General features: G+C 43.1%; 1 protein-coding gene across 1 annotated transcript in view; it reads left to right on the top strand.

The window, feature by feature from the left end:
* Positions 1-767: 767 nt before the first annotated feature.
* PPIL4 (peptidylprolyl isomerase (cyclophilin)-like 4) overlaps positions 768-16,014 on the top strand; it is a 36,475-nt gene continuing 21,228 nt past the window's right edge. Inside the window, exons 1-7 of the mRNA XM_008575985.1 lie at positions 768-837; positions 11,447-11,514; positions 11,598-11,662; positions 12,026-12,143; positions 12,817-12,959; positions 13,471-13,567; positions 14,320-14,436. Of these exons, the coding sequence (XP_008574207.1) occupies positions 768-837; positions 11,447-11,514; positions 11,598-11,662; positions 12,026-12,143; positions 12,817-12,959; positions 13,471-13,567; positions 14,320-14,436 (678 nt within the window). The remainder of the gene's footprint in view (positions 838-11,446; positions 11,515-11,597; positions 11,663-12,025; positions 12,144-12,816; positions 12,960-13,470; positions 13,568-14,319; positions 14,437-16,014) is intronic.

Raw genomic sequence — 16,014 nt, 5'->3', positions numbered from 1 at the left:
GGTTTTTAGTCAGATAGGAAGTTATCGGAGTTTTTAAGTTTGTATAACATGGCATAAAAGAGAGCAGCAGGCTTGGCCAGGAGAGTGTTTGGGGAGTAAACTCTGCATGGAAAAATGTTAGTTGGCTCTTAGGGTCCGAAACCCCTAACAGACACAAAAGTAGTTCTGTCAGTCTTCTAAGTCAGAGTATCGACAGTATCAATAGAGATTTGGGGCTGAAGCCTACTGTTTTTGAGCTTGTCGCATAAGGACCCACCATATGCTTCTGTAACAGGTATAGTCCCTGCCCTAGACACGAGTAGCCAGGAAAGCGATCCCTGTTAACCACCTCTCTGGGTAACTCTGTGCTTAAGGCCCGACGTTTTTGACTCAGGGCGACCAGAGGAGACTGACTACGAACCCGCGAGGAGTCGTCCCGAAAAGATGGGGAAGACTCGCCGCGGGCACCCTCTGGCGGACAGAAGAAAGGGCCGCTCGGACGGCCGCCTGTTCTTGCGATGGACACAGATGGGGGCACAGAACCCTACATCGACGCCCTTCGGCACGACAGACCACCGCGCAAGTCGCCAAGTGCCCACCAGGATTTTCAAAAGGGGCGCGCCGGGGCGGGATCAATCGGCGCCGCACGTCGGCGGAAGCCGTGGCCGGGGGCGTGACGTAAGCAGGCGTCGCGCCGACGGTGACGCGTGGCGCAGACGACGACGGGCTGCGTCTGTCACCTACTCCCTTACCCCCCCGGAGCTTGTTGCCGAGGAGGAGCGGGCGCTATGGCGGTTCTGCTGGAGACCACTTTGGGCGACGTCGTCATCGACCTGTACACCGAGGAGCGGCCGCGCGGTGAGGCCCGCGTCCCTCTCACCGCTCGCCCGGCCCCTGAGCCCGTTTTCCCACTTCGCCATCTTGTGCCGTCCCCGGCGGCCACTGGCTCGAGCTTCCGAGCTGCTGGTGCCCGCACCCGGCTGTTTTGTTAGCGGACCCTGCAGAGAGAAGTTTCCGTGAGGAGGGTCCGTTTGAGCCGTAGCAGCCCTTCCCCCGTACCGGCGTTGGTATCGGGTGGAGGGTGTTTGCGGTCATTAACCGCCTGTAGGGGTGGGGGTGGGTGATGCGGGCCGCGGGTACAGTGCCCATAGCCTTTGTGGCTTTCTGGTGCTTTCCTCACGGGTGAGAGGAACACAGTAGGTATTGCCTGGTGTGGAATCAGTAAGTCTTGACGGAAGCAGGTAGGAGGTGCTTGGTGCGGCGAGTGTGGGTATCCCGCCTGCATGGAGGAAGGCGGTGTCCGGAGGTGTAGACAGAACCAGCAAGGCACTGGTGGGCTAGGGGTCTTGTCGTGAGGGTCTCATTTTCCTTCGGGAGAAATCGACCCGGGAACCCGTTTTTAACTTTGTAAGTGTTGTAGTAGAAGAATGTGTAAGTTGCTATGGAAACCGGAGGAGGGAGTGATCCTTGGGGGTGGGGGGGCTAAGCAAGCGAAGACTAGAGCACTTGAACTAGCTCTTTCAGAGACGAGTGGGAATGAAGCTTTTCTTAGCAGTTTGTTTGGAATCTGCTGGAGATGGCAAGTAGTTTGGCGTGGTTGGAAGAAAAGGTATGTGGTGTGGAAAGGCAGACTGAGATTGGATATGTTTAGGTCAGGTCGTGAATAGTCTTGTGTGCCCTACTGATGACCACAGTCTTTGAAGGTTTTAAAAGCAGGATTGAGGCATGGCATAGTTGGTCTTTTAGGAAGATAATGGGCAGCAGTGTGGCGAATGTATCAGAGTAGGAAAAAACCGAGACCAGAAGAGATTAGTTACAATTAGGGTCCTGCCCCCGTGGAATGCAGTCTGTCAAAGAGGAAGAAACAAACTTGATATTGTACAATAAGTGCCTCCTGCCGTGCTACACTTTCTCTCACGCTCTCTTCTCCCTCCCCCCTAAGAAATGCTACAAGTCTTCCATATGTTCTTGCTATTCTGTGACCGATGCCTCCACCCCACATTCCTCTCTACCCTCGTCCTTCTGGCAGACTTCCTTCTTATTCATGTCTCAGATCAAGTATGATCTCTTCTGTGAAGCTCTGCCTCCTCCCTAAGCAGAGTTAGATGCTTTTCATCTGTTCTGTTTCAGGTCTTTTTATAAATCACATAACACATTTTATTATAACGTTTACCTCCTGTCCTGGAATTATTTGAAAGTCTTGTCTTCCCTCAAGAATGTAAACACCAATGAGAGGAGGAACTGTATCTTAATTATCCGGAGTACCTAGTACAATGCCTGTCTCTCTGAGGGCACCCACTAGAGGTTCATTATATTGACTAAAGCGCATAAGTGTGTTGTATTAGTTAGGACTTTTTGTACAGGAGATAGAAACCCAACTCAAACTGGCTTAAATAAGGAAAATAATTGATTGCCTCTTATTACTGAGGTAAGCTTGGCTTTAAGGATGGCTGGATCCAGGGGTTCAAAGGTGTTATAGGGAATTTTATATTTCATCACTTGGTTTTGTTTTCTTTTGAGTTCCTTTGACACTTTTATTTTATTTAACAGTTGTCAGCACATAACCAATCTTGTTTCATTTCTAATACCCCCACCTCCACTGGATTTATTTAATCCATAATCACTTCAGTATGTATCTGTAAAAGGTAAGGACTTTTTTTTTTTGAATAAAAAGCTTCAAATCATTATCACACCTTAAAAAATTAGCAATAATTTCTTAGTGAAAGGAAAAAAACCCAGCCCCTACGCAAAAGAAACACCAGGAGACAGGGACTCAACCAAAGTGTATTAGGCAGGCAAAATGAACAAGCGGGCTGCCCTCTGGAGAGTGGGAGCAGCAGCAGGGAGTGTTGGGGTGGGCTTTTTATATCCCATTAGGCTGAGCTGGACTGTTCTTCCCTATAGATGGAGAAATTCATGTCGTGGGAAGGGGATGTCCTGGTGAGGAAAAAGGGGGAAGGAGGGTTTTGTTCTTGGAAAATGTGCTGTTCTAGGGACCTGAAACTTTCTGCAGCCATTTTGGGTGTTCTTCCTCTCCACCCGCTGCCATTTTTGGTCTGACATTGGTCATAACATAATTGGCTAACATTCCTCCCTCTTTGGTTTAGATTAGAAAACGGGCGTCGTTGTCTCTGGCTACTTCCTGCTGATTGGGGGGTGAAGAAGGAGGGGGCGGTATGGGGAAAGGAAAGAGGGGAGGTATGGTTAACCAAACATGAGGAGTATAAGGCTGTACAGCCAGGCGCTGAAAGTTCTGATTTCTGTGGGTGAGAAGGTGGAGAACGTCCTTTGGAGCCACAGGTCACTGAGCCCCTTGAACACATCTTTGGCCTGGCAGATGTTAAGGAGTAACCAACTGTCCTCCTGAAGGGTGTGGAGGAAAGATAGGAGACGTGTCTTCACCGTTTGGCAGTGGCAAGTATTCCTTGAGGATGAGCTGGTTGACAGAAACCCGAGACACCATGTGAATTCGTTCCTGAATGAAGCAAAGGGCACAAGGGGCCAGAGTTAATAATATCCTGATGAGGAGGAGTGGGCTTAAAAAGGGGAGGAGCCATGAGGTCAATGAGGACTGCCACCACTGAGGTGAGGTGGGGTTCCCCTGGCGGTATTTGTTCTTGAGAGACTCACGGATCTTGGCCAAATTTTGGAGATCAGTTTCAATTACACCCATTTCGTTGATGTAATAACAGCATTCCTCGTTGAGGAACATGCAAATGCTGCCCCTTCCTGCCATGAGGAGGTCTAGGGCACGCATGTTTTGGAGAGTTACTTGGGCCAATGAGGTTTGGCGTTGCAGCGAGGCCAAGGACTCTGCCGAGGCCTCGATGCCCGCCTGGAGTTTTTCTGAAAGATCTCTACTTGAGTTTGTAGAGTGGATAAGTGTCCCCGTGCTTAGTCCTGTGGCCACCAGAGAGGAGGCCAAGGAAACCCCGAGGACCAGAGGGAGGAAAACTGCCTGTTTTTGTTTGTCTGGGGAACTAAGGCAATAACTTCAGCCTGACTATAGATGGTCAACTGTCTGTAGTTGGAGAACCAGTGAAACAGGTCGGCAAAGGAGGGAGGCCGAGGTGTTGAGGGCCTTAGAGAGGCTGCCATTGCACCAAGAGAAACCTCCAATGGGGGCATGTTGGCTGGTACCATTTTGTTGGGTTGTATTGCAGAGAGAGGAATTAGGGGTGATATAGCAGAAGGGAATTATTGAATTCGACGTGTTAGTAAACAAGGGAATGTTCTGGAGGGGGGAAGAAGGAGCTGAAGTTGGGGTGGTGGGTGAATTGAATGGGCCAGGGAGGGGGATGGCTACTAATGGGGATTTACCCAAAGCAACACAAAGAAAGCAGTGGGACAGGTTACCCTTGCCTGAGAGATTGGCGAGGATGGTGCCCTGCTGGATGAGCTGTATCCAGGAGAAGGTGCCCTGATTTTGATGAGGGGTGGTTTGTAGGTGTTTTTGGAGGAGCTGTTCTTGTGTCTGGATGGCCCAAATTAAATTGTTGAGGGTGGAATAAGTTTGAGAGATTGTGTGTATGTAAGCCCTATAAATCTGGAGGGAAGCGGTGGGGTAAGAGGTATATGAGGTATAATTTAGCCTTAACACCCTCGGCCCATCTGGAGTGCCAGGGATCCGGAATGCTTAACCAGTAGTGGGTTCCATTGTCCTGGACGCATTGGCCCCTCCCTAGTGGGGAAGCAATGTGCATATTGCAATAAGAATAAGGGCAACCGCCGTTAGTTTCCACCCAGTAAGTGTAACAATTGTACTTGATTTGGTCGTAAACAAAGAAAATGACGGGGTAACTGTAATGTCCCTACAGGACGGAATTGAGAGCGGTAAAGGGAAGATGAAGCATAGATTGACATCCCTGTGGCAGGCAGTCGGCGGTGGAAAGAACGTGGGCATGGGTGGTTTCACGATCATCCTTCCAGGTTTCTGTGAGGTAGAATTGCCATCTGTATCCCGTGTTAGTGGCAGTAGGGCTGAGAGGCAGAATTAGGAGGAGAGCGATGACATGACCACTACACCCGGGTAGGCCCCAAGGGCTGTGCCGTTCATGCATCCTGCGGGGATGTCCGGAAAGTTATGAGTAGGCAGGAGAAGAACATAAAAAGCTGCCCAGTTTGAAAGGACTGAGGCCTGGCTGGTGGTTCCCCTGGGAGGAGGGGTGCCCCTGAGTTTCATCAGATGGTTAGGTGTAGATCTGTTCCTCATCTGTCCACCCGACCTCGTCTTCCCACTCAATTTCCCAGGGCTCTAAGTGGATGTAGGGCCCTTGTGGTGCCTGAGATTCTAGTTGTATTAGTGGGTCCCAAAAGACCTCTATCTCGCAGGTGGGTATTGTAATTTGGGAAAACAGCCCCGTGGAGGCCCATGCGTTCCACCACTGAAGGACGATGAAAAATAGACCGCATGTGAGAATCCAAACTTGCATGGATAAGGTATAGATTATTCGGGAATTGGGGGAAGTGTGAGAGTTCGGGATATGTGGAGTTTTAAGGGGTTGGTGGGAGAAATGGAGCGGGTGAGCTTGTGGGAACAACCTGAGTGGTGAGGCTCCGTTCCGTGGTCAGGTGACCTGGCTGGCTTTAACCTGGAGATATCCATGGGGTTAATTTTGCTGGGGCTTCTTCCAACCTGGCAGCTGTAGGTGTACAAAGAACAACTTTAAAAGGTTCCTCCCATTTTGGGGTTAAGGGACTCCTGTCGACTTTGGGAGAGAAGTATACCCAATCTCTAGGGGTTAAAGGGAAAGAAACATGAGACCTGGATGGGTCAGACAAAAGGGTTTCCTGGTGTTTCCAAAGCTCAGAGCTGATGAAAGAAAGGAGGGGAAAGGTGAGGTGCTCTGGCAACGCCTCGGAGGAAGGAGCCATCCTGGGAGGCAAAACCGGGCGACCATACATGACCTCAAATGGGGATATAAAAGAGGGCTGTTTCGGGAGAGCCCAGAGCCGGAATAAAGCCAAGGGAAGCAATGCAACCCAGTTGGTGTGAAGTTCCAGAGATAGTTTAGTGAGGATGTTCTTAAGAGTTCAGTTGGTGCGCTCAAACTTTCCTGAGGACTGAGGATGATATGGTATATGAAAATGCCATGGGATGTTAAGGCCTTTTATGATACCTTGTGTAACTTGGGAAACGAATTCAGGGCCATTGTCTGACTGGAAGGAAGTGGGCACCCAGAATCGTGGAATAATGTGCGTAAGGAGAAGGGAGGCAACTGTGGATGCCCTCTTGTTAGATGTGGGGAATGCCTCTACCCACCCTGAAAACGTGTCCACTAAAACTAAGAGGTGTGAATGTTTATGGACCTTTGGCATATGGGTGAAGTCTATTTGCCAATCTGTCCCGGGAAGGTGTCCCTGTGCCTGATGAGAGGGGAAGGAAGATGGATGTAATGGAGTATTGGGGTTTGTTTTTTGGCATACTTGGTATGTTTTGGTCAAGTTTTGGAGGTAGACCTTATCTTCTGGGGTTAAAGAAAAGAAAGAAGTCAAAAACAATTTTAAACTCTGCGTATTGTGGTGAAATAAAGAATGCAGATAAGATAAAAGACTTTGTTTGTGTGGGTTGAGGGAGAGACCCTGTGGGAGATCTGGCAAAAGGGCAAGCAAAATTAAGGGTGGGTCTGAAGACAGACCTGCTTGCCTAGCCACCTGGTCTGCCCTGGAATTTCCCACTGTGACAGGAGGAGATTGGTGTGACCGACAATGGACTATGCTGATCTTGGAGGGCAATAAAGATGCCCGTAAAAGTTGGGAAATTAATCTGGAATTGGTGATTGTGACACCTTTTGTGTTCAGTAAACCCCTCTCCTTCCAAATTGCTGCATGTGATAAAATCATGTGGAAAACATATTTAGAATCAGTGTATAACATAAGGTATTTGTCTGCCGATAATTCAAAAGCCCAAATAACTGCAATGAGCTTCACCTGTTGGTTGGTAGTGTTTGGTGGCAGAGGTCTGGCCTCAATGATGTGAGTGGGAGATACGATCACATATCCTGCCTTTTGTTTCCCCTCAAACCAAAAGGAACTGCCATCTGTGAACCAGGTATTGGCGGGGTTATCTAGAGGGCCCTCGGAAATGTGAGAGGGGCAAGGAAGGAGGGCTTCTAATGACTTGAGGCAATGGTGGAAAGGGGTCCCTTCTGAAATGGGCAAAAGGGAAGCGGGGTGTAAACGGGCACAAGTCTGAAACGTTATAGAGGGGTCTGAGTGAAAGCGACAAGGAGGGATAAAATCCAGCAGGGCGGGAGGGTTTGTAATCCCTTGTAAGTCAGGAGGTCTTTTAAATGATGGGGCGAAACTATAGTGGTGGGGCTACCAAATGTGAGCTTTTTTGCCTCCCAGAGGAGAGCATGGGCAGTGGCCAGTGCCCTAAGACAGGGGGCGCAGCCACGGACTGTGGGGTCAAGCTTCTTGGATAAATAGGCTACAGGGGCGAAAGTGGGTCCTTGCTGTTGTCCAAGTACACCTAGTCCGAAACCTTTATTCTCATGAACATATAAAAAAAAGGGATGTTGCATATCAGGTAAATGTAGGGCTGGCACTGTGGTAAGGGCTCGTTTGAGGCCCTCAAAAGAGGACTCGATGGAGTCCTTTAAGGGTTCAGTTGGATCTCCTTTGGAGGCTTCATATAAGGATTTGGCCAAAAGGGAGTAATTTGGAGTCCAAGCCCAAAAATAGCCTGCAAGGCCCAAAAAGGACTATTTCATCTTTAGACTTGGGGATGGGTGGCTCCTGGAGGTGCTGTTTTCGATCTGTTGTAATAGCTTTGGATCCATGTGATATTTGGACCCCCAGATATTTAACTGAAGGTTTGGAAGCCTGGATTTTGTGAGAGGATACCCGGTATCCTTTATTTGACAAAAAACTGAGGAGGAAAACAGTGTCGGTTTCGGATGTGGGGTAAGAAGGGCTGCATAAAAGGAGGTCTTCGACATACTGGAGGAGGGAAGAATGAGTGAAAGTTAAATCATGGAGGTCTGCTGGTAGAGCCTGCCTGAATAGGTGAGAGCTGTTGCAGAAGCCTTGTGGTAGGACTGTCCAAGTGAACTGTTGAGAGTGATGGGACTGAGGATTGGTCCAAGTGAATGCGAAAAGATTTGGGGAATCTGGGTGTAAAGGAATGGTGAAAAAAGCATCTTTCAAATCTATAAAGGACAGCCTGGGCCCCGATCACCTGGGCCGGGTTGGTCTGATGGACCTCATCTCCATAGGATCAGGCCCCTTGCCAGATCTGCCTACGTTCCTCTGGCAATAGGGTGTTTGTGAGAATAGTGTAGGCATCATGAAAAGTTCAACTGTAAGCCTGGCATGAAAAGTTAAACTGTAAGCCTGGCAGAGATACTGAAACTCTTTAGTATAAGAAACAGGGTTAGTTGTGTATGAATCTAAGCACTTTTCAATTTGGGAAATATCAGTCATGGAAAAAGGGACGTGAACCCTAACAATACCTTCTGCGCAGGCCACCTCACGGAGTGTGGCCAAGAGTGGCGCCTGAGTTGCGGGAGTGGGTTGGGCTTCATGGGCTCCAGAGCAAGTAAAAGGCGGGCTGGATGGGTGTGGTAGCAAAGGGGGAGCGGGAGGCGTGGGAGGCACTGAGGGTTGGGGTGGTGGCGGAAGGGTGCGCTGCTGGTACGGAGGGGGTTCATCTGCCAGGTGGAAGTCGGACGAAGTAGGAACAGAGGCGGGTGGGGAAGGCTTGTAGGCTAATAAAACCTGTTCTGGACTGCAAGGGGTGCATAAGGCAGGATTTGACCGAAGGTAAGAAAAAGCCTGAACATAAGGGATTTGGGCCTGTTTTCCTGATCGTTAACAAAAGTTTTATAAGTCCCGAAGAATATCGGGCTTTAGAGACCCAAAAGGGAGCCGCTTATTTTGATTGTCTAAATCATAGGCTGGCCACTCTTTGGTAGAAAGCCTGATGAGCCTTTTTGGCTTAATGTCTGGGACCACGCCCAAAGTTTTGAAGTTATGGAGGAGGCATTTTAGAGGGGAATCAGCCGGGAGAGATGAAGCACCCCCAATGATACAGGGAGGAGGGAGTACCATGGCCGAAGGGGCATCCCCGCTTTGGATGGAGTACTGAGAAATCTCAAACCCCGGAAGCGGTCGTCACCGGTTTCCTGGTGGTTGAGGGACACAAAGGGTCGTAGAGCTGAGGGGCACCCAGCACCGGGACTCGCGAGTGCCTATTGGCAGAAACAAAAGCCCCACAGCGAGCGAGAGGGAGTGGGAAGGGGTAACCTCTCGCCTTGGCCGAGTCCCGGGGGGAGAGAGAGAGAGAGAGAGATGTGAAACCAGTTTCCTAGAAACTCACCAAGTGGAAGGCCGGTGGTGGATGCACTGGTGGCAGTTGGGAAGAAGGGCTGGGCTGAGTGTCATCACTGGAGTGGGCTCCAGGCCATGGGCAGAGAAACGGATGTGGTCCCACTAGAGGTGGGGAAGCCAATCCGAGTCACGGCACCAATGAAAGGAGAAAAAAAAAAAAAAAAAAAAAAACCGGCCCGTACGCAAAAGAAACACACCAGGAGACAGGGACTCAACCAAAGTATTAGGCAGGCAAAATGAACAAGCGGGCTGCCCTCTGGAGAGTGGGAGCAGCAGCAGGGAGAGTCGGGGTGGGCCTTTCATATCCCGTTAGGCTGAGCTGGACTGTTCTTCCCTGTAGGTGGACAAATTCGCACGCGTGCGGGAAGGGGATGTGGTGCTGAGGAAGAAAGCGGGGGCGGTCTTTGTTCTGGAAAATGTGCTGTTCTAGGGACCTGAAACTTTCTGCAGCCATTTTGGGTGTTCTTCCTCTCCACCCGCTGCCATTTTTGGACTGATGTTGGTCATAACATAATTGGCTAAGAGTATCATTTAAACTTTCCTATTATCTCATAAACATTTAAAAGTGGTTGTTTAAACTAGGTTCCAAACAAGGTCCATATATTATATTGATTGATATATCTTTTAGATATGTTTTAATCTATAGCTCCCCCCTCAATTTTTTTTCTTGAAAGAATTTTGTAGAATTTCTCTCATTTTGGATTTGACTGATTATATCCTTCTTTTGTCTTTTAACATTTACCTCTATCCCTTCTGTTTCCTATAAATTGCTACTTAGATGTAGAGCCTTGATCAGATTCAGATTTTATATTTTTGTCAGGAATATTTCGTATAAGGTAGTGTGTGCTTTCAGCTGCATCACATTGTGGAGGCACTTGATGTCTAGTTGGCTCTTAGTGATGTTGAAGTTGGTCAGTGGGTTCAGGCCTTGTCCACCTTATAAAGTGTTCACATCAGCTTTTCACCTAAAGATTTTGGCTGCCATTGATGATCATTGCCTAGATCCATTATTTTTGTTTTCTGGTAAAAGGACTACTTCTATCTGTATAACAGTCAGCCCAGAAGTATATTCAAGAAAAACAACTGAAAGCTTGATATTCAAGACTCTCCAACAGCTTGGTGCATTTTCTCTCTTCAGCCTTTTTATCCTCTATTACTCTGTAATACCGGGATATTACAGAACTTTGACTTGTCTTTGGACCCCAAAAGACACTAAATTCACACTTCCAGTCTTTCATAATGTACTCCCAGCATGAAATGCTCACTCTACTCTCTGGAAATCCAGTTCTTTTGATGCTTGCCTTAAGTTTCCATGAGGTTTCTAATTTCTCTAGCCAGAAACAATCTCTTTTGAACTCTTGAGGCATTTTTTAAGCCACATTTTACCATTTTATTATTTAAGTGGCACAAATGATGTTATTAGATATGCCTAGTATTGTGACCACTTGTGTTCAGGTGTAAGGACCTTAGTTTAATGTAAGCTCCTTGAGGGCAGGGACTGCCTCATGTATTTTACTGTCTGGTTTCTAACTTAAAGCCTTAAGAACTTGCTAGGTGTCTCTCCATAAGTAGTCTATGAACTTGTTGAGGGCAGGGACTATAGTTTAATGGCATTTGTGATGGCAGTGCTAAGCATCTAGAAGGTACTCATTAAATATTTGTTGGGTAAGCTTGTGAATTTGTATGAGAAAGCTTGTTCATGATAAATGTGTGGATTTTTGTGAAGGGCTATTTAATCATTGTAAAAGAAAAAAATTTTCCCTAGATGTTTAATTTTCCCTAATTTATATAATCTGTGTCCATTTTTTTATATTCTGGATCCTTTCACAACATATTATCCTCTTTAATTTAATTGTTCTTTTTTCTTTTACCAAAACTGGTTCATAAATAAATGATTGTTTATCCCAAGTAAGTGACAATTTCATGCATTAGCTCAGATGCCAAAAAAATCCAAAGAAAAAGAAAATAAAAAGATAATTTAAAATATGTTGTCTTTTTTATGGCTTTGTACATTTGACTTTTTTTGTTTTTCTTCTAATGATAATTTAGAAATTAAGTTACACTAACTGCTTTTACTTGTTAAAACATGTATTTAGGGATTACTGTGATAAATTTAGTATTTACTTCCTTTCAGCCTGCTTGAATTTCCTGAAGTTGTGCAAAATAAAATACTACAATTATTGCCTTATTCACAATGTACAGGTGAGTTGGTGCATGTTAGTCATGTTCTTTTGTTGTTGGAACCATCTAGCAAACTCTAAATTAACAAAGGATCTATATTACAGAGGGATTTTATCATACAAACTGGTGATCCTACAGGGACTGGTCGTGGAGGAGAGTCTATTTTTGGGTAAGTTCTTTTTGTTTTTTAATTTTTTCGTCAGCTGGCTGGTATAAGGATCTGAACCCTTGACCTTGGTGTTATCAATACTGTTCTCTAACCTACTGAGCTAATTGACCAGCCTAGTTCTTTTATTTTTAAATGAGGGATAGTAGAACTGCTTATGTTTCAATCTGCATTTTTAAATATGGTTCAAATGTAGGTTCTCCCCTCCTCCAAGTTCCCTAAATGTCTATAGTAAAAAAGAAGAATATTTTGAATCATAGTGGCACTTCTATATAGAAATAGTTGGTAACCCTCTATGTTACTAGTACTTCTGTATTTTATTTTGAGAGTACTTATATTTTATAACCTTATTATATGTATTTTCAGTCAACTGTATGGTGATCAAGCAAGCTTTTTTGAGGCAGAAAAAGTGCCAAGAATTAAGCACAAGAAGAAAGGCACTGTGTCCATGGTGAACAATGGCAGTGATCAGCATGGATCTCAGGTTAGGAATGGGTGAGAAGATGAGCTTTGCTTAGAACTGAAGGACTGGAAGGAGTCCACAAGTTACCTTTTTAAACTATCCAGTAAGGAGAGAATTTCAACCGAAGATATTTGTTAGGAGAAAAAAATTGCACTTTTTCACCTATTAAAAAAACATTATTTTGTTCTTTGAAATGAGAGGCATGCCCATTGTGAGGAATTTAGAAAATACAGAAAAATGCAAAGAAGAAATTAACATTACCCACAAACCTACCACTTGTGATTATCACTGTTTACATTTGTGGCCTGTTTCCTTTCAGTACTTATTACTTCTTTTAAAATGGATTATATTGAGTACCTTCCATTCATTGTCTTGTTTAATCCTCACAACAACCCCATTAGGGTAGGTGCTTTTATTTTCCACTGTTACACATGAAGGAATGGAGCCATAGTTTGTCCAAGTATTTTAAACAACCAGGGGAATGTCTGTGTATGTGTTGATATTTTATGATTTTATGTATAAGTTTTGTACTTTTTACTAAGTTCTAGTAACAAGTGTGTGAAAATTGCTACAGTAAATGTGGAGTCTTTTTTGTATTTGTCAGTCTGTAACTGATTTCAGTTTGAGATATATATACAAATATATAATGTATAATATATATGTATTTTAATTTATTATGTGTCTTTCCATGTAGTTTCTTATCACTACAGGAGAAAATCTAGATTACCTCGATGGTGTTCATACAGTGTTCGGTGAGGTGACAGAAGGCATGGACATAATTAAGAAAATTAATGAGACCTTTGTTGACAAGGACTTTGTACCATATCAAGATATCAGGTGTGGTTATAATTTACTATCTGCGTGTACTAGAATGTTTGGTACTGTGATGCTTGACATGTAGTGGTATGAATACGACAGGTATGCATGTAACTGGTTTCTGTATAATTCCAAAATATGAATTAATATAAGATTATAAGAATCCTTATATTAAAAAGGTTCTTTTGTACTTTTATACATGTACTAATTATTTATAATTGCTTATGTTATGAGGAATTATTAATACTTAATTTAGTTTTTTTAAAATGCAGATTATTGAGAAATAGGGCAAAAGTATTAAGATTTAGGCATTTATATTCACATCTTAAAGTATTCAGAGCAGTAAACATGGTATCAAACAATGGAAAAGAGTCACTCTCAGTTTGAAAGTGTATTCTATATTACCAATATCCTTGGTGTAATATGTTTTTTTCCCGGCATTAGACATACTTAAGTTATTTGTTATTATCTATGAAAATAAAGTATGGATTCTGAAATAAATCTAACACTTGACTTTGATTTATTTTATAAGGATAAATCATACAGTGATTCTGGATGATCCATTTGATGACCCTCCTGATTTATTAATTCCTGATCGATCACCAGAACCCACAAGGGAGCAATTAGATGTAAGTAGAGCCTTCTTGTGATTGAACGTACATGCATATTAATGATTTGCATGGATTTAGCTTTCTAGTCTATTAAAACTTACTTCTTCAGAATGATTATCTTGCTTGATCAATTATACTATAACAGGTTTAGAATTATTTTTCTTTTCCACAGAGATACTCATTTTTCTAGCTAGCTGTCTTTTCGTTTCCCTAATTTCCTTTCTTCAGTTTCTGTTCCATCAAAACAGCCTTAGCTGTAGAAGCTTATATGAACACCTAGGGAAAATGTTTTTCTTGTCACCTCACCCTAGTTAGGAGTATAGCTTCAAGGCCAAATTAAACTATCATCTTGTGAGGAAACTTTTCAACTGGGGATATTCTGGAGCTAGGCTAGAACCCAGAAATTCTGGTGGAACAGCAAAGGCTTTTCCCCCAGATATTTTAAGGTATAAATTTCTGTTTATGACGCTTCCTCACAGCCAAGTTTATCTTTATGTTTCCGTTTGGTGCTTAATTTTATAATATTTATCTTCTCCATTCAGCACTTAGTTGGATAACAGGTTATTTTCTATATAAATGTTTATTTTGATTTTATAGTAAATCAGAAGCCCAATGTGGCTAATATTATAGAGTTAATTTAAATCAATTTTCATAGGTTTGTAAGTTTGTTTCAGTTGCTCTTCTAACACTTTTGATGGAACTAAGAGTAAAGCATAATTAATGCCTTACATATTTCTCAGATTTTTTATCAGTAACTTCTGCCTTTGCAGAGTGGTCGAATAGGAGCAGATGAAGAAATTGATGATTTCAAAGGAAGATCAGCTGAAGAAATAGAAGAAATAAAGGCAGAAAAAGAAGCCAAAACTCAAGCTATTCTTTTAGAGATGGTAAGATGATTCTTTGTTTAAATAGTTGTTCTGCAATATATTTTAATATATACTTGTTGTGAGTTTATTTCTGGTTCTTTGATCATCTTTAAATTGTTAGATATTTAGGTAATAACTTCTTTCTCGATTAAATTTTGTATGATAAATATTAATTGCATTTCAATTGTTTAATATTTGTGTCATTTTTAAAGAGTATTTAATAGACTTAATTATATTTATCTTAAAGAGTAATTCTTCATTGTACCACTCGAATGCTGAGATTAAATAGAAGAATAGTAGTCGAAGGGTAAAACAAACCTGGGTGGAAACTGAGCTGAAGTCATTTGGGGAACAGTTATTCAGTAGATGATTAATTGACCTACTAGGTATTTTTTTCTGTTTCTTGTTTTTGTGGAATAGGTGTATTTATCACATAGTCAATAATCAGTAAGTATTTGAATGAATGGATAATAAAATCTTAATTATTTTATATAATAGAGCTTTCAGGTTGTTGTCTATTTTAAAATTTATGTCAGCATCGCCAATCTGAATGAACAAATATTAAAGGCTGTAATTCAAGAAAATTTTACTGAAATAAAATTTGAAAATACATATTTTAATGAGAACATGAGCACACTGTGTATCTGAGAATATTGACCAAGAACAGCCAACACCAAGACAAATTCTAAGAAAATTATGGGACTTAAAGATTTTTTGAGCAACTGGGCAAAAAGAGTAAGTGACTTATAAGGCAAAGAACGTTAGATTATTATTAGACTTTTTAACAGCAAAAATTTAGGAAGTTTTTGCCAGAAGAAAGTGGATTAACATATTTTTTAAACTTTGTTTTCAGATAACTTCAAGCTTATGGAAAAAATAGTGCAGGAAACTTATTATATACCTTTTACACAGATTCACCAATTTTTAACATTTTGCTACATCTGTTTTATCATTTTCTCTTTCTTTGTCTGATCATCTGTGCACTTAAACACACATTATTTTTTCTGTACTGTCTGAAAGTAAGTTGCTTATAATTCCCTTTTATTTCTTAATCAGCACATATTTCCTAAGAACAATATTACATCCTACATAGTCACAGTACAGTTGCTAAAATCAGAAATTTAAAATTGAGTCATTACAGCCCATATTCCAATTTTGCCAGTTGTTTCAATAATATTTATAGTATTTTTCTCCGACAGTCTAGAATCCAGCTCATGATTGATTATTGCATTTAGTTGTTATGTCTTTTTAGTCTCTTTAATCTGGATGATTTCCTTAATCTGTCTTTATTTTCATGACTTAACATTTTTATTTATTTATTTACCAAAGGCATTTTTGAAGAATATAGGTGAAAGGAAAAGCCCCGGCCTGAGCGTGAAAATAAAACACACCAGGAGACAGGGACTCAACCAAAGTGTATTAGGCAGGCAAAATGAACAAGCAGGCTGCCCTCTGGGAAGTGGGAGCAGCAGTAGGGAGAGTTGGGGTGGGCCTTTTATATCTAGTTAGGCTGAGCTGGACTGGTCCTATGGGCTAGGAAGGAAGGGGAACGGAGCGAGCGGGGTTTAAGCTGAGTTGGGAAATTTGCATGCATGGGAA

The sequence above is a fragment of the Galeopterus variegatus genome, unplaced genomic scaffold (assembly GCF_000696425.1).
Source record: "Galeopterus variegatus unplaced genomic scaffold, G_variegatus-3.0.2 Scaffold1270, whole genome shotgun sequence".
Lineage (NCBI taxonomy): Eukaryota > Metazoa > Chordata > Mammalia > Dermoptera > Cynocephalidae > Galeopterus > Galeopterus variegatus.
The sequence above is the reverse complement of the archived record's forward strand: the minus strand, read 5'-3'. Positions and strand labels throughout refer to the sequence as shown.